Source organism: Pollicipes pollicipes, unplaced genomic scaffold, assembly GCF_011947565.3.
Source record: "Pollicipes pollicipes isolate AB1234 unplaced genomic scaffold, Ppol_2.1 Scaffold_7231;HRSCAF=8579_pilon_pilon_pilon, whole genome shotgun sequence".
NCBI classification, from domain to species: Eukaryota; Metazoa; Arthropoda; class Thecostraca; order Pollicipedomorpha; family Pollicipedidae; genus Pollicipes; species Pollicipes pollicipes.
Window position 1 is genome coordinate 8409485 of NW_023597034.1, and position 18547 is coordinate 8428031.

At 56.2% G+C, this 18547-nt stretch overlaps 1 protein-coding gene across 4 annotated transcripts; it reads right to left on the minus strand.

Moving 5' to 3' along the window:
• Positions 1–104: 104 nt before the first annotated feature.
• LOC119109598 (trichohyalin) lies at positions 105–16739 on the minus strand. Of its 4 annotated transcripts, none has more exons than XM_037233291.1 (19): positions 16533–16739; positions 15948–16037; positions 15567–15633; positions 14473–14594; positions 13994–14170; positions 13373–13507; positions 11313–11442; positions 10877–11022; positions 10066–10146; positions 9480–9522; positions 8821–8924; positions 8002–8121; positions 5873–6015; positions 4728–5712; positions 4091–4234; positions 3418–3524; positions 2011–2158; positions 1455–1544; positions 105–1041 (listed from the first exon to the last, which is right to left on the minus strand). In XM_037233291.1, exons 1-19 carry the CDS (start codon positions 16611–16613, stop codon positions 955–957), a joined length of 3000 nt encoding a protein of 999 aa, XP_037089186.1. In that variant the 5' UTR covers positions 16614–16739; the 3' UTR covers positions 105–954. The 4 variants fall into 4 exon arrangements, with proteins under 4 accessions (XP_037089186.1, XP_037089184.1, XP_037089183.1 ...); XM_037233289.1 differs by having other exon boundaries at positions 4091–4231; positions 6316–8121; XM_037233288.1 differs by having other exon boundaries at positions 6316–8121.
• Between the last annotated feature and the right edge of the window lie 1808 nt (positions 16740–18547).

Sequence of the window (18547 nt, forward strand, 5' to 3'; positions counted from 1 at the left end):
CCCAGCCCACTACAGCTTATGAAAAGGGTGTCCCATTCGGGACGAAACCCGCTTTTGGGTGTATGTTACGCTACATTGAGCCATTTTCTTTTGCTCAGCCCCCCCTCCCCCTCCTCCCAGCTTACTTTACGAGACCACGCCCCCGGATACGTACAGCCAGTCACACATAGGATCGCTCCACACGGTGGTACCCAGCGGCAACTGTCTTTTAACGGACATATTAACGAAAGCACATCAAGCGGAAACTAAGCCACGATGTGCAATTGCCAAAATAAGTTATAGCATTGCAACCACGCCAGTACATCTTTTGCCACGATGATCCCATTTGCGATCCCCACCGCTAATCACTCTATCAGCCGTCATCGGTTAAAATGAGCCCGTTAATCACAAAGGGCGGTCACCGTGCATTCGCACCCGCGCGACCCACTCGACGGACAGGGCTGCCGACCAGAGCCGTGTTTCATTGCCCTGCTCAGCATAGCACGACCAGCACCTGTCCCGACCCGCGCCACGGCCGACCTCCTACCGTCCTCCGAGGATCGCACTCGCGAGTCCAGTGCCGTCCACTAAGGACAGCGCTCGTCAGTCGGGCACCGTCCTCCAAGGACAACGCTCGTAAGTCGAGCATCGTCCTGAGGACAGCGCTCGTAAGTCGAGCATCGTCCTCGAGGACAGCGCTCGTAAGTCGAGCATCGTCCTGAGGACAGCGCTCGTAAGTCGAGCGCCGTCCTCCGAGGACAGCGCTCGTAAGTCGGATGCCGTCCTACGAGGACAGGGCTCGTAAGTCGGATGCCGTCCTCCGAGGACAGGGCTCGTAAGTCGGGCGCCGTCCTCCGAGGACAGGGCTCGTAAGTCGGATGCCGTCCTACGAGGACAGGGCTCGTAAGTCGGGCGCCGTCCTCCGAGGACGCGCGCTGACCGATGAGACTGCGCGGCGCCCCGGCCTCGGTCCGGTTAGCTCCACTTGAACGGCGAGAGAGCGGAGAGGGTGGAGCCGACCGAGTCCATGGTGGAGCCCACCGCCGACCGGCCGGAGGGCAGCTGGAACGCACAGATGGCACGCCGTGACGCCCCGTCATGGGGGCGGAACCGCCCGAGTACGGCACAACTGTACCATGTCACGCCATGGCCCTAGTTATGTTTTGGTTGTTCACCGCCCTAAGTGTCCTAATTTGCAGCTTTATGACAGTGTCGTAATGAAACTCATACACCCGTCGAAATGAACGAATTTCGATCGCACCATACACTGAGTCTGGGGGGAAATATAACGATGTAAAATACGCCATATGTGAAAAACATTAATAGCGAAAAGGGTTCGACGCCTTCATAACAATATATAGAATCACACACTAAGTGTACTGAATATGCATCCAGTACTCCAAGCTTGATAGCGTAGTTCAGTGACAAAATCCCTGCTCTGTTCGAAAAAAGCAAAAACTGAGGAAGAAACTCACCAAGGATTGACGTTGTTCCTCCTTCTCCAAAACTTTCGCTGTTTGTTCTGAGTTGAACTTAAGAACGGCGGTGATAACCTTGGCCAGCGTCTGAAAGCGGAATGCATTGGACAACGCGCCGACACAAAAACTATAAAGTGGAAAAACTGATGTTCGACAAAGCGATCTGCCCAACAACCAACACCAAAGACGTTCCCTGAAATGTTGCGGTATCATTCATTGTTGCATTTGTTTTCACTGTCTAATTCAGGAGCGGCCTCGAAGCGCTGCGGGGGACTGGGCGCGCGCCACATTGAGGCGGCGCCGGGCACGTGGCCGCCCTCAGCTCCGTCGGCGCGTCCTGAGCCCGTCGGGCCGGACGCGGCGCTTCCCCGCCCCGATCCCGACGCGACGGCTCGGCACACCCGATGTCGCCGGAGCCGCCGCAGCGGCCCCAGACCGCGGCCGGGGCGGCGCGGCGTCTCTCAGCGGGGCGGCCTGCGACACCGGCCGACGGAGGCGGGCGGCTGGCGTGTCGCCGCGCGTGGCCGCGGTGCTCGCCCAATGTCGCACTCACCAGCGGCTCCCGGCCCATCATGTACTCGTACAGGATGTTCCTCAGGTACTCGACCTCTGTGACGGCGTCCAGCGTGGCGGCGCTGTCGGCGGCTGGCGGCGGCGTGTGGCGCAGTGCCAGCAGACGCCGCAGCTCCGACACCTCCCGCCTGAGGGGTCACAGCGGTCAACACCGCGCAGATCCGACACCTCCCGCCTGAGGAGTCGCAGGGGTCAACAATATGCATGTCCGATGCCCCGCACCTGAGGGGATGCAGGGTCAACACTGTACATATCCAATACCTCCCGCATGAGGAGTCAAAGGGATCAACACCGCGCAGATCCGACACCTCCCATCTGAGGGATCGCAGGAGCCAACACTACACATATCCGACACCTCCCGTCTGAGGGGGCACGGGGGCCAACACCACATATCCGATAACTCCCGCCTGAGGGGTCACAGGGGCCAATACCGTAGAGATCCGACACCTCCCGCCTAAGGGGTTACAGGGGCCAGCACAGTGCATGCCCGACACCTCCCACTTAGGGGTCACAGAGATCAGACAAGCCCACAGATCAGACACGTCCCGTCCGGGCAGTCACAGGATGCAGGCCCGGGTCGACGACCGGCTCCCCACCCCTACCGTGCGAGGGCTCCAGATCGCACGAATCGACGGAGCCCGCACCTGTACAGACACTGGCTGGATCAGGCTGAACCTGTACCAGCCTCAGTCCAAACCCTCTCATACGGAAGCCCCACGACAGCTCTGAAACGGGACGCGCCGCGTCTGTATCGGCGTTGGCGAGTGTACATAAACACTCCTCGGTCGTTACGCTGCACAGCCGGGCCGCTTAAGCGCCGGCCCAGACCGGCACATAACTAGCCGCCGGCGCGCCGCTGCGATAAGGTACAGCCCGAACGCCGAATCCTAATGGGCTTATTGCCGGGTCAACGGTCGGCAAGGCGGCCGGACGGAGGGGCGCGGGACTCAGGCCCGGCCAGCAGCCTCGTGACCCATCAGTCGGAGGCGGCGGGGCACGTGAACTGCACCGAGGGCAGCGGGTGTGGCCCACTCGCCGTCCACCGGCCGGCCTCGTCCAGCGCGGCCGGCTGGCATTCGCTCCCAGCGGCCAGCGGAGACTAGAGATCGAATTTCGGCTTGCTCCTCGGCAGAAATTTGCGTCGTTACTGAAGGGTCGCTGGTGGACAGCTGGTTCACACTTGGAATCATCTGAGGCCTGGTGTCTGGGCAGGTTGACCACATGTATCAATACGCGCTCACGCCAGCGCCGGCATTCTCGCCTGACCAGTGCTGGACTCGGGTTGATGTCAGCGCCGGTATGGGTACCACTGCAGCCTACTGTCGGGATACCCACCCGGGCGGAGCGGGCCGGGGGGGGGGGGGGGAGGGGGCGGCGCCCGACTCACTGGTGCCTCCTCTCAGCCTGCTGCAGCTGTCGGCGGCAGGCCAGTGTCTCCCGTTGCAGCGCGGCCACGGACGCGTCGCTCTGGGCCGGCAGACGGCCGCTCTGGCTCTGTGCGGGCCCGGACAGCAGCGTCAGCAGCGTCAGCAGCGTCGGCACCGGAGGCCGCTGACACGCAGCACACAGAGCGCTCGACGGCGGACAACAGGCAGCGGACACGGCACACAGCGCGGCCAGCGGCGGCCGCCGATTGGCCCGGTCACCACGCCGGCGTCGCGACCGACCAATGACTGACGGAGGACGTGTCTGGCACACGCACGCCCGCTGCGTCGCCGAGCCTTGCCGTCGGCCCTGGTGGAGCTCGCCGCCGCTCCGTCGGGGAACGTCTGACACACACCGTCGGCGTCTGCCCACTCCTGGCACCCTGCTGGTCCCCGCTGGTCACGGCGAAAACAACCGATAACCATGGAGGGCATGCAGCACACCAGACCAACCCAACTATGTGCAGAGGACAGAGCGAAGCTCCACTGGGAATAAGCCTCGAAACGCGCAGCAGTGCTCGAGAACGCTATTGCTAATTCACTTCACGCTGATGGTATTTCACCATCGAGCCAAAAATCAACAATATATATGCCAATAGAAAATAGCCGTTGTCAGGTGCTGCGCCGGCTGCTTACTCCGAGATCTGAGCGGCGCTCCACCTCCAACCGGCCGTTCTGCTCGTCCACGGGCCAGCCGAGCATGACCGGCTCGTCCGAGGGGCCCTCGTCCCGGCGGGTGGCTTCCGAGGTCTCCTCGTCCGCAGCCGACCACGGCCTCTGCTGAAACAGACGCGCTGGTAGAGGCGCGAAACAGGCTGCTGTCGAGACAAACTGCTGCCACTGCAGCCGGACCGCGCCACCTTCTCTCCAGGGAGTACTCAGATATGCAGATAACAGAAGGTAACCCCTATATACACACATAAAAACGTGAGCGTTCCATCCGTAAACGGAAATGGTTTGACAGACTGGATGCATCCAAAGGTACGGCTGAAGCTTCTTCAGTGCATGCCAGTTTCATTCAGTGCAAGCAGCCCCTTGCCCGGTGCTCTTAAACGGTTCGGCGCAAGAAGTATTTACTGGTATATTGACTCTCGAATAAAATAACACCAGCTTCGGTCAGACGCATTCCATCGGCATAGCCATGGTGTGCATCAGCTTGAGCTGCGCTCAGACCAGGGCCGGGATTCGCCACAGCAGTCCAGTTCACCAGCCGGTGCGCGGCTCTCCGCGACGGAGCGCCGCCGCCCGCTTGGTGCAGCGACCAGTCCCTCACCTGGCCCGGGGACGCGAGTGTGGGCTCCTGCCCCTGGCGGCGCGCGCGCTCCTGGCGCAGCTCGGCGGCCAGGCTGGCCAGCCGGCCGGCGGACATCCGCACGAGCTGCGCTGGCCGGCCGGCCTCTGGGCGCGCCGCTGGAGTGAGCTTCTCCGCGCTGCTGGCGTCCAGCTCGCGCAGACTGGCCTCCAGTGCGGTCAGCGCGCTGCTGAGCTCCGCAGAGTCGCGCACGGGGTCCTCACGCTCGACTCCAGCCTCGCTGCGACCCCGCTCCTTTCTCAGCTGCGCTTCCAGCTCCTGGGACCGGTGCAGGAGATCTTGATGCGCGACTCTGTCCGCCTCGACCCGCGCCCGCTCCATCCCCAGCTGTGCCTCCAGCTCCTGGGAGCGGTGCAAGAGTTCCTGGTGCTCCTGTCTGTCCGCCTCGACCCGCGCCCGCTCCGTCTCCAGCTGCGCCTCCAGTTCCTGGGAGCGGTGCACGAGTTCCTGGTGCTCCTGCTTGTCCGCCTCGACCCGCGCCCGCTCCGTCTCCAGCTCCTGGGATCGGTGCAGGAGTTTCTGGTGCTCCTGTCTGTCCGCCTCGACCCGCGCCCGCTCCGTCTCCAGCTGCGCCTCCAGCTCCTGGGAGCGGTGCACGAGTTCCTGGTGCTCCTGTCTGTCCGCCTCGATCCGCGCCCGCTCCGTCTCCAGCCGCGCCTCCAGCTCCTGGGAGCGGTGCAGGAGTTCCTGGTGCTCCTGTCTGTCCGCCTCGACCCGCGCCCTCTCCGTCTCCAGCTGCGCCTCCAGATCCTGGGAGCGGCGCAGGAGCTCCTGATGCTCGGCCACCCCGGCCTTGCACTGGCTCCGCTCCCGCTCCAGCTCCTGAAGCGCCGCCTGGTGCTGAGATTCCAGCTCCCGCAGGTGGCGCTGGTGCTCTGCCGCCTGCTCCGCTAGCCGAGACTCCAGCGAGGAGACGTGTTCCTCCTGCAGGCAACTCAGCTCCCGCCTGCAACGGAATGTGCCACGTATATGCGACGCCGAGACTTTACTACGACGTACACCTACTACAAATCAGCCAGTTATGAATAAATTAGAGCAATCAATCACCACGAGTTAGCCGCCAGCTGACCAGCACCAGCTGACACCCGAGGCGGTGGGCTGCGCACCTATGCTGCTCGCCGAGGTGCGTGGAGAGTTCCTCTATCGCCCGAGAGCCCTGCGACGCCGCCTCCCGTGCACTCGCCAGCTCCTGCTCCAGCTCGGCGGTCCGGCCCTGCAGGGTCTCCAGCTCCGCCCGCCAGCTCTCGGCCTGAGGGGATACACTGTCATCACCGGCGAGCCTGACGGCGGCACGGTCAGCTGACGCACACGCCGACACTGACGCGGCAGCGGCTGAGAACAGGGTATCCGCACAGGCATCTGGGAAAACAATGTGCTTTTATCGCCAAACCCCAGCACCCATGCACAAGCATCACACCCGTCGACCACAACTAAATATATATCACGCCTGTTGGGTGGGGACGACAGTCGGTCATCGTCCCATCCCGGGCTGACAAAGGGTGCGTGAGGGCGGGCGGGCCTGGGTCCTGAGCTGGCGGTACATCCTCACCTCGCCAGCGGTCTGCTGAGCGGCGGACAGCGCTGTCATCAGCTGCAGCTCTCGCTCAGCCACGGTCGACTCTCGCGTCTCTAGCTCTGCCTTCCCCTGTATCAGGTCCGACTCCCGTGTCTTCAATGCCTCCTCCCTCTGCACCAAGTCTGACTCCTGTTCCTTCGATGCCTCCTCTCTCTGTGTCAGGCCTGACTCCTGCTCCTTTAACATCTCCTCTCTCTGTACCAGACTACATTCCTGTTTCTTTAATGCCTCATCCCTCTGCATCATGTCAGTCTCTTGTTTCTTCAACACCTCCTCCCTCTGTACCAAGTCAGTCAACTGTTCCTTCAACACCCCCTCCCTTTGCACCAAACCAGTCAACTGCTCCTTCAACACCTCCTCCCTCTGGGTCAGGTTCGACTCCTGTTCCTTCAACATCTTCTCCTTCTGTGCCAGGTCGGACTCTTGTTCCTTCAACACCTCCTCCCTTTGCATCAAGCCAGTCTCCTGTTCCTTCAACACCTCTTCCCTTTGTACCAAGCCAGCGTCCTGTTCCTTCAACACGTCCTCCCTCTGTGCCAAACCCGACTCCTGTTCTTGCAATGCTTCTCCCCTTTTTACCAGATTGAGTTCCTGTTTATTTAACGTCTCCTGTCTCTGTATCAGGTCAGTCTCTTGTTCCTTCAACTCCTTTTCCCTCTGTAACAGGCTGGACTCCTGATCCTCCCTCTGTAGCAGGCTAGCCTCCTGTTTATTCAATACCTCCTCCCTTTGAGCAAGGCCTGACTCCTGTTCCTTCAACACCTCCTCCCTATGTACCAAACCAGTTTCCTGTTCCTTCAACACCTCTTCCCTCTGCACCAAGCCAGCCACCTGTTCCTTCAACACCCCTTCCTTCTGTTCCAGGCTTGACTCTCGTTCCTTCAATGCCTTCTCCCTCTGTACCAATTCAGCCTCCTGTTCCTGCAACACCTCCTCCCTCTGTACCAGCCCGGATTGTTGTTTCTTCAGTGCTTCTCCCATTTGTACCAGACCGCGTTCTTGTTCATTTAATGTCTCCTGTCTCTGAATCAGGCCAGTCTCTTGTTTCTTCAACTCTTCCTCCCTCTGCACCAAGCTGGACCCCTGTCCCTCCCTTTGCAACAGGCCAGCCTCCCGCTCATTCAGTGCCTCCTCCCTATGCATCAAACTGAACTCCTGTTCTTTTAGCACCCTCTCCCGCTGTTTCAGCCCTGTGTCCTGTGCCACAGACGTCGCATTCCACTCCCCCAATCGCGCCTCTTTCTCCTTGAGCGCCTCTTCTTTTGCATCCAGATGCGTCTTTTGCTCGGTCACGGCCTCCTGTTTCTGAACCACCTCTGATTCTTGGTCCTTCAGCTTCCCTTCCATCCCTTCCAGTTGCACCTCCCGGCCTTGCACTTTCTCTCTTTCTCCCGCCAGTTGGACCTCCTGTTCCTTCAACGCCTCTTCTCTCCGTGCCAGGGTGTTCTCCCGTTCCTGCAGCGTTTCTTCCCTTTCTCCGAGGCGACTCTCACGCTGTCTCAGGGCGTCTTCTTTCAGCCCAAGATGGACCTCCTGCTCCTTCAACGCGTCCTCCCTCTTTCCGAGGCGGCTGTCCCGCTCCTGCGTCACCTCTTGCCGTTGACCCAGCTCGGCAGCCCGTTTCTCTAACTCATGCTCCCTCTGTTCCACAATGTTCACCTTTCTGTCGCAATCCTGTTCCTTCTGCGAGAGCTGGATATCCCGTGAATCCAGATCCTGATGTTTCTTCTGCAAACCCGACTCCGACCCCTCGTGCTCCAGTTTGTATTGCGACAGCTCCTGATGCGAAGAAAAGTATCTCGTGTCAGCGTCCAAGGTGATGCATCATGCAAACAACCATTCAATCTTCACCAATTCCAAAGCATTTCAGTACCCCAACAATGTTTTTCTCCCCATGCGTAGCACGTGACACAAATAATGGTTGCACAATGGCCAGCGTCCATTTGAAATTAAGTACAATATGCACGCATCAACAATACCAAGCGTCAGATATGACGAATTAGGTTCATTTAAGTGGAAAAGGCCGCTCTAATCAGCTCAAGTTGTCTGTTTAGTAAATACGCTCCTCAATATATCATTGTTTGGTTGCGTCATCGTACCTTGCAGATATTGATTTGGAGCCGAATGACGGCCGTTACATCCCGAAATGATGTTCACGAACGCCAGATATGAAAGACTTGACTATATCTTTATTTGCCTTGATCGCCGCATGACTAATGGAATGGCAGGATTTGAATGACGTTAATATGGCGTCATGGACGCCTGGTTGACATCGAACTGATTTCGGGCAGACTGTAATAGTCTCCCCGAAGAAGTCTGCACATCTTGGCGGGCGTGTAGCTCAGAAACCCGAGAGCTTTAGGCCTTGAGAAGGGTATGGCTGTAAGCCGCACCGCACGATCTTCAAGATGACTGTTCAAGCTCAAAACCCCATACAAACGTGGAACACTCCCTTTAATGTTTTTAGGGTTATCACACCTGTACTAGAGTGCTCCTCTCTTTATCGAACTGCTCGCGCAGTTTCTTCAGCTGCATTTCATGGTCCTCACTGAGCTTGGCTGCTTCCGATTCCGCCGTTTTTACTGCAAGACGTAGGATGCTGTCATTCAGATCGCTCAAGCGGTACAGCTCATACATATATTTTGGGCGAGAACGCTGGGTGGTCTCAATCTTGGCACAATCTCCGTCACTGTGTTCGCGCCAGTTATTCTCGCGATGACTTAGTAAATGATTTCTGATTCTACAGTAACAGGCAGTTTTTCATTTCTACAGTAACAGCTTCAGATTCTACAGTAACAGCAGGCAGTAACGTACAGAAATGCTTACAGAAAACACTTAATGACAGCGTAGAATATGTAAAAGAAAAAAACACCAGAAACGTGTAAATCAATGGCACGACCAGATTGGTCCACGCATTTCAAGCGACTTCTCGGCACCTCACATTTAAAGCGACCATACGGTATTGCGGACAGGCCCAAGGCCAGTTGAAGTCGCAGAGCGCAGTCTGGCAGGCAGACAGACAGACAAACAGACTCTCAGACAGATTTACAGACAGGGAGAAAGACAGAGAAAGGCACACACAGACACGCAAAGACAGACAGACAGACAAAAAAACACGTACAGACAGGCAGACATACCCAGCTGCTGAGCCTCGGCCGCCTCCTGCTGCAGCCGCTGCACCTGCGAGGGAGAGGGCGGCTCACTGGACGCGCCCCCACTCGACACCACCGCAGACGGGCCGTGGGACAGCCGACGTGGCGGGAGCCCTGTTCACGTGAGCGGCCGCGCCCAGTGGGAGTTCGCGGCAGCGCACGCTCTTCCCCACTCGACACCACCGCAGACGGGCCGTGGGACGCCCGACGTGGCGGGAGCCCTGTTCACGTGAGCGGCCGCGCCCAGTAGGAGTTCGCGGCAGCGCACGCTCTTCCCCACTCGACACCACCGCAGACGGGCCGTGGGACAGCCGACGTGGCGGGAGCCCTGTTCACGTGAGCGGCCGCGCCCAGTAGGAGTTCGCGGCAGCGCACGCTCTTCCAGCGTGCCAGCCCTCCCTGATTGCACTAGGTAAAACGATGTAATTTATTATATCCTGTAGTTGATTGATACTAGGTGGGAATATATCGTCCACTCGCGCAAAACGAAGCATCTCCTAGGGCTCCGCGATCCCAATCGATCAAACAGTTCACAAGGTCCATATGCGCCGCTGTTGTGACCCCGGCTGACCTGGCCGTCGCTGTGTTCTAGCTGACTCCGCAGCTCCGATAGAGCCTCCTTCAGCCGTTCCAACTCGGCCCTGGCGCCCTCCTGTCGAGAAACAGCGATGACCAGTCAGAAGGCGCAGCCGCCAATCACAGCGGCTCCCGCTGGCAGGGCGCTGACGGCCGACCAGTCAGCATCCAGCTATAGCGCTGGCCGCATGCGCAAGGGCCAATCACAGCCGCGGACTGCGGGCACGTGGCCGGTTCATGATTAAGCCACGTCGTCACTCTCCGAACTCATGAGTCCGAGCTACTGGTGAAGGAAGTCAAGAGATGAGACATGCAAGTGTGTAAAAGTTGCGACAATAGATTCCTAAACTCTCTTTATGACATCTGCCTTTCTGCACCGCACTTGTTTTTGGCCAATACCATGGACAACAAACTTGAATGAGGTTGGGATTACCCATGTCTGCATTGTACGTGCCTGCATGCTGCAATGAGTGAAAGAGCATCCAAATAAACCGACACGTGCTGTTTCAGGCAGCGCCGCTTGGCTTGTTCGACCGATCTGTTCATGGGTGAGGAGCGGTGAGATGCCTCAGTAGAGCAAACCTGCAGCAACCAATGTCTTTCAATGACAAAATGCTCTTCTGATGATGCTAACATCAGATAATGCTAACTCCTGCACATACAGGTGTGGCCACTGCTACCTCTGCCACACTGCACTCTGTGTCAATGATTCTGTCCAACATCCGAGATAACCCCGGCCCACCCCGAGCCCAGCGTCTGGCCAGCTGGCCAATCTGTCTTCTGCGCCTGGGTCCCGTCCTCTGTACCTGCAGCACGCTGCTCTGGGCCAGCTGCTGCTCCGCCTGCTGCTGTAGCTGCTCCTTCTCCGCAGCCGCCGCCGACAGACGCGTCTTGTGCTGACGGATGCTCTCCTTGCACTTGACCAGCAGTCCCTCCAGCTGTGCCACCTTGTCTGCAGTGCCGGCGGGCCAGGTCAGGCTCGTCCGCCGGCACTCGGACCTACGCTGAGACACCGGCTCCGCGTACAGTATCGCCATACAGTGAAATAAACAGGCCGACCAGCACATGGGATGTAGCAGGACCAATGAGTAACAAATGCGCCGCAAAGGCAAAAGGTGCTTTAAAAAGCAGTGTGCAACAGTTAATTTGACATGTCCTTAAATATGCTCCTAAAAGTGTTACCGGTCCAGCGACGAGTCCCGATTCCAGTGCACACGGCTGTCACAAGCGGCGGTGCCCCACCTTTGAGCCGGTCGACCTCCGCCGACCTCTCGGCATCGCCGGGAGCTAGCGGGGTGGTGGCCGTCGGTGCCGACCCGTTCACCTCGGCCACGACCGGCGAGGTGTCGCCGGCGCCGCCCTCGCCGTGCTCCTGAGGCAAGGCAGCAGGCGGCGGCCGGTCAGCTCCTGACGCGTCACATGGTCATGCCACCACTGCAGACAACCGCCACTGCTGGGAACTGGACTCATTCATAGCGCATAGACTTGCTTGGATGGCGAGCAAAGATCATCTCATATCCAACTTATGTCAATAATAAAATGCTTAGGCTCCGGTTTTGAGCGTTTCACTCCTGTTTCAAATATGTTCTTCAAGAACGGTTAGCACATTGAATTTCATTTCACTTCGACTTTTTTCATTGACATTAACTTTGGAGAGTCGCGACTCGACGCAGACCAGGGTGTCGCCAGAGCGGTTCGTCGAAGAGTCGCGACTCGACGCAGAACAGGGTGTCGCCAGAGCGGTTCGTCGGAGCTTCTTTGTCGAGACCCAGGTTGACGTGTGAGCGAACTTATAGCCGGCTTTGTATCCGCTGCCCATGTGATTTGAAACTATCGCTCCATGGCGCAGTGCTGCCACGCTATATGAAACTGCGGAAATCCTCTGCAGCGTAACTGCCCGGCCGGACCCGACAAGAAAAACTCGCGGCTGGGGTTGACTCCGCCGCCGCCGCCTTCGCCGCCGCCAGCCGCACCAGCACCAGCGGCGGCTACAGCGTTCTTCCACTGACGACGCCGCAGTGTGTTCGTCCCAGACAGAGGCCATGAGCCAGGCGTCACTGGCGGCCGACCGAGAGGAACCAGCCCGCACCAGGCGTCAGCGGTAGCATGATGACACGGCACCATATGACGATGGAACCGCGTGAAAAGGACATAAGGTGACACTGGCCCCGTATTGGTAGCAAGTACGAGAACAAAGCCGGCGTCAACTTCAGTGGGGCAACATCCCAGCTTTCCTCCCACGGCTTCGGATTCGACTTTGGCTTCGAGCCACTGCCCACGGCTGACTTGGGCTTCGGTTCCGCGCCCTTTCACATGGATGGCCTTGGCTTCAGCTTTGCGTTCGTTGAAAAAGCTAGCTTCAGTTTCAGCTTCGAACAATTAGTCCCTCACAACACACAATGGGGCAATTGTGTGTGAATTCTACTCTTCCGTAAAAGTCCGCTGATGAAAACATATCCTCAGCGCTTAAAAAAAATTAAAGCTTCAGATGTGTTGTTGCCACTAATGACAAGATATTTAAGAATTAATGCGAATTGTTCAATGAGCAAAATTAATGTTGATCTTTTCACTATCAAATCATTCCTCAAGACTTTTGAGGTAATCCACATTGCATACAACCTAATAGCTCAATTAGCTGGAATGCATGCCTTCCAATTCACCCACTCTTGGAGGGACGGGTTCCAGTTGATTTAGGCGCCCACTAACCGGGAGGCCTCCCCTGACCGGGGAGCCCTGTGGCTGGTGTCAGCGGCCGCGCTAAAGGTCGGGTAGCGTCAGCGGGGAGGGCAGACAGTGCTGAGCATCGCGGCACATCATGCTTTCGTCACAGAACTGTATCGTTGACCGGGAATTTGAGATCAGACGGTAGGATCAGGACTCGCGCCACACGCCCTGTTTAGCAAGCCTCGGTCTTAGCGCCGGTCCAGAAATTCATCGAATCAGGTGTGGACTAAAACTTCAAAAATATTCTGATGACCTAGCAAGCTGCGCACCACTGCCCGTGGCCATCACGTCCGAGGCGACTTCGTCTCGTTTGCGGGCAGAGGAAACTGTACTGGCATGTTGGATTTGTGCCTCCTGTCAGCAAAGGATATCTTAAGTTCTCAACTGTCCTACCCACGCAGTGGTCCATGAACCGCGTCGAGATTCTGTTAACAATGGCCTTATTTCAGTAGCTCTGCAGTCTATAGCGACGCAGTGATAGGGGTGGCAGTGCTACCGCATAGCCTTGGCAGTACACTATGCAGCGACTGCGCGAAACCCGTGGTACGGTACAGCGGTGCAGCGGCTCGAGGCCGTACCTGTGGGCCGGGGCTGGAGGCGCGCTGCTGCAGCGCCTGCTGCAGCTCGGCTCGGAGCTCCTCCTCCCGGCTGAGCCGCTGCTTCAGCTCGGCGTCCCGCTGCTGCACCTGCGCCTCGCTCGCCTGCAGCGCCTCCTGGCCCCGGAGAAGGCGCTCGTCAGCAGACGCACGGCCCGGCACGTCCCCATTCTGGTGACTGGGGCGGAAACCTTCCGACAGCCCTTGTAACTCTTCCTCTAGACCCTGACTCCCCTGATATACTCTCTTCTGATACAGTCATAGAGTCACATCGTGACCAGAGTCCGTGACTTTCCTGATATCCTCTGCAACCATTCAAACTGGCACAGTAACATTCCCAACAGTCTACGTGACTCTCTTAAGACCTGTGACTTTTTCACTCCGACTTTTCAATCATACTACAGTGTTCTCAACAAGATTCGTAACAAAACGCATTGTGATACTCCCTAACAGCCCATGCGACTTCTGACACTCCATTACCTTGCTGACACTCAGCAGCTCGCCTGACTCGATGACACTCCTAACAGATCTTGTAACATTGCAGCCTCATGACCCTGCGGAGTGGCTGCGGCACTCTCCGGACCCGCGAGCCGGCCGACTGACCCGCGAGAGCCGACAGTCGACCTCCAGAGCGTGGCACGAGCGCGCCAGCTCGGCGTGGCGCGCCCGCTGCTGGCTGTACTTGGCGCGGATGCGCTGGTAGCTCTGCAGCAGCTGCTCCTTGGTGACGGTGCCCAGGCTGGCCAGCGAGCTCACCTCGCTGACGGCGTCCAGATCTGCCTGCCGGGGTCACGGTCGCCGCACAGTCACGCGGCCGGCGGCCATGCATGTTCACACGGCCGCGCCGCCGGCGGCCACAAACCACGACAGTCCAGCCGAGAACAGGGCGTGACGCTCGTGGAAAAGGCACGCTTACTAATGATTCATGTTGATAAAAAAGTACCGACATTAATCACTCAGGGTCAGCGAAACATCTGTCGGCACCGGGCGCCCCTGTATGACATGGCCGGTTGCCACACCGCCAGTCGGGTGCGCCTCCGCGGCCGCCGTTCTCCCGCTCCAGGGCGGGGCAAAGTACGCACGTGCTGACAGTGCAGGTGGCCATCTGGGTGTCGCAGCCAGTCCCCCACCGTCTTGGCGTGGTGACGTGCCCGGGCACCGCCCGATACCCGGCCTCCGACCGACGCCGTCTCCGAGCGGCCGCCTGACCACACACAGGGTCATCAGGGCTACACATGGTGACACACAAGGCCATCAGGGCCACACATGGTGACACACAAGGTGATCAGGGCTACACATGGTGACACACAAGGCCATCAGGGACACACATGGTGACACACAGGGCCATCAGGGCTATGCATGGTGACACACAAGGTGATCAGGGTCTCACATGGTGACACACAGGGCCATCAGGGCCTCACAAGATGACACAGGGCTATCAGGGCCACACATGGTGTCACACAGGGCCATAAGGGCTACACATGATGACACACAGGTCATCAGGGTCACAACTCATGACAGAGGGTCATCAGGGTCACACATGGTGACACACAGGGCCATCAGGACCACACATGGTGACACACAGAGCCATCAGGACCACACATGGTGACACACAGGGTCATCAGGGCCACACATGGCTGGGCCCTGCAACAGTGTTCCAATATTTGGTCATTTGGGTGGCATGGATGCCCAGATTTTTTCATGCTATTTCACCCCTGCTTAGGACTCACTGCTGATTGCTCCACCCTTTGTTCAAAATCAGCCAATCAGCATCAAACAACATGGCTGTTAAACCAGCATCTATGCACCTCAGGATTGACAAATGGGCTGGGTAGGTCAGATCTTTGGGCACAGGTCAAAGGGCAACAGATTAGCACCTCAAACTGTGTGCATGACTGCCACCAGAGAGCCAAGATTCTGGTAGCATGAATTGATATTTACATCTTGCACACCCCACTGGATGAATTTTGGAATGCTGCCCTGCAACCATACTGCATGGGCTGCTGACTGTGGGACATTGGCTGGACCACAAAGTGCTGTGCTCTGGCCATAACAATTTAAATATGAGCCTGGTAATATTTTTATGATCATTGGGAGTTGAGCATCTGGGTGTGAGGTTAACAGAGACAGCCCTCAATCTGTAGGGTAAAACAAAACCCTTGGGTTAATGCCTTACCATCACCATCTATGCTGAGGGCTCCACCATCTATGTTCTCACTGGCTATTGATGCATCTGCATGTGACTGGAATAGAAAGCAAAAGTGCTTGAGCCTGATTGATCAGAAAAGAGTAATCAGTTGATTGATCCAGAGTCAGATTGTTGTACAGTAAATTAAGTTCCTGCTGTTTATATCAATGTGATGTGCAAGTCATGGATATTCAACATACACACACAGCTTTGAAGCACATACAATCTCAGATACTTTCAATACTTCCTTGGCTAAACAGTTGTGCAGTATTGTGCAAAAGATGAAAAAAATTAGCAGTGCTAAGATAAAAGGTATGCACAACACACTCAAATGGCCAGTTTTTTGCACCTAACTGGCATAAGCCTTACCTGAGTGCCATATTTGGCAGGTGCTGCTGAACCAGCTAGGCTGAGATCACTCCTGCCAACCCTGGAGCCCTCCGAAACATAGGATGCAAGCTGAAGCATCAAAGCAAACATAGGAATATAGATGAAGAATGTAATATGGCAGGTGTGACAGCGACCATACTAAATTTCAATGAAGAGGCTTGAATTGCATGTTCCCCAACAAAGCCTGTTTTGCCAACCAGTTGCATTGCAACAGATTTACTCAGCATACTCTGCCCATGCAAATAGAAGTTCTCAAATTGGTTGCTACTGAGGAATAATCACATAGACTTATAGGCAGATCACAAGGCAATGGTAAGATTTATCAAAGCTCAGTTAAATGTGAGGCCATATTTATCTAATTTATAGTATGGTGTAGGTGTACTGCGCATCACAATATTTTGCACTGTTTACAACAGGAATATTTGCATACAATATGTTCACATTATTGACAACCATAGTGCAGCAAAAAGACAACCCATATTCTACAGATAAGCAGCACCGTGCAATAATGATATCCAGCATAATACTTCAGTAGCACAAGCAAATAAGATAAAGAAAACACACCTGTGAGAGCTGCTGGATTGGGAGACGTATGGATGATTGACCGACTTCCTCGGATATCTTATCCTTCAATTTCTTGAACATGGTATCTTTTTAAAGCGAGTCAACCATCAAAACAATATACGATGAAGCAGCAACGACAAAAATCGTCAACTCATGACACAACTATTCACACCCCGCAATTTACAGCGCGACCACTACGTCGCTGAATTCACTGCGCGACTGCAGTGTTAGTGATCAGGAATTAAGTAATCCAACTGTACAGTTTAATTCAATAACTTTTCTCTTATTTCTTACGGTTGCTATAAAAAATGAGAATTAAAGACCTAATTTGTAAATATTATAATTGTTGTTTACAAAAAAATGCGTTATTCTATCTGTTTTTAATTAATATAAACAAATATTTTCCATGTAAACATTAAACACCGCCAGGAGTACTAGCAACTGCCACAAAGCATTGGCTTATGGGACTCCTCAGAGACAGATATCACGCAATTGGGACAATTCTGCTAGAGGTGACCACTAAAACTTTGATCGGCTATTTGGCAGGCCCCTAAGCATTGATACTCCGAGTTCATCCCGATTATTAAGAGGGATGTCAATTTTCGTGAATGAGTGGGGGAAGGGTCGAGCCAATGGCCCGATGAGCTCCTCCGACTCCGTTCTCAGTGGATTTAGTCCACTTTGTTTCGGCGACAGATAACATATGCTGTAAATGTTTGTAGCATTTAGAAAATAGTCCTTAATTTAAGAAGCACATCAGTCCTGGAGGGAAGGATGCAGAGGACCGGGGGAGGGGGAGGCACGTACCCCCTCTGATCGGAATGCAAAGGCGCCGTTCTAGAGGCCAACTTATGGTGACGCAGGCACATTTTATGGTGGTCATGGGCGGTGGCACGTATTTTTGGCTGTGGGGGACGGTAACAAGGCTAGTCATGAACAGCAGCACATGCAGAGGGCACAGGGGCACGTTCTCCCCCTCCCCCCCCCCTTTAGGCTCCAAGGGACCTGAAGAGCCCAATGAAACCTACGATAAGGGCCCGATTTGAAGGCCCGAAGGGCCCGGTCGCAGATATTATTCAGGGCCCTCATTCCGCAGGGCCGGGCACCCCGATGGCAGCCAGAGGGCTCTGGGCGCTAATCAGGGGCACCCTGTGTCGATGAGGGCCTATATGTCGGTCAGACACCGTTAGTAACGCACAGTTGGCTCCGTGGCAGCATGGACCTGATTTTTGGGGGATTATTTCCGAAGCGAGGACAAACCTGGAGCCAGCGATTTACATAGGTCGGGACCCAAGCGTCTGTCAGGGCCCCACGGCCACTAAAGGGCGAACTGTGTTGGTAATGGGCGTTGATTCGGCCACAGGCAGCGTTCAAGAAGACCCGGGGAGCCTGGACGGACCACCGGGTCAGACGATCAAGGGCCAGACTGCAGGGCCTAAGGGCACGAAAGGCTGGTCAAAGTCGTATTCGTGGGCCAAAGGCGTACGGAGACGGGCCCTCAAATGTCAGTCAAAAAGCCGTTTGTGCCGATCGCGGACTCCCTGAGTCGATATGGGCCTATGTGTCAGCCAGGCCCTACCAGTACTGCACAGTCAACTCCGTGTCGGTGTGGACCCGAGGGCCCACTTCCCAATCAGCAGTGGTGAAAAAGTGCCTTTTCTGTCGCCGACGAAATTTGGAGCTGTCTAAGTTGTCACCTGCGGTCAAATTTTTCAGAAACCGTCCCAATATAACTCTAAATGCAATAAACATCTTAGTGCAATAAATCACAAAAAGGCAAAGGCAAATTAAATGCAATGCGGCATAACCATCAAACATTTTTGTTTTGGGGAGTCCATTTGCACTAGTTTCATTTGCTGGCCATCAAACACTGAAAGAACTTTGAGACTAACCCGACTGAGTTATCAGATAAAGGCATACTTCACATAACTAGCTTAAAAACTTCCAGCGGGCGCGGGCAGCAGACGGGCCACTGGGTGGCGATGCCGGGCCGGGCGTCCGCCACCGGCCCGAGA

Coding starts and splice junctions, on each gene's coding strand:
- LOC119109598 (XM_037233288.1), bottom strand. CDS start 16,613: ATGTTCAAGAAATTGAAGGATAAGATATCCGAGGAAGTCGGTCAATCA. Junction 10,147..10,876: donor CCCAGAGCAGCGTGCTGCAG/GTACAGAGGACG, acceptor GTTTCTCGACAG/GAGGGCGCCAGGGCCGAGTT. Junction 8,122..8,820: donor AGAGGAGCACTCTAGTACAG/GTGTGATAACCC, acceptor TCTTCGCATCAG/GAGCTGTCGCAATACAAACT.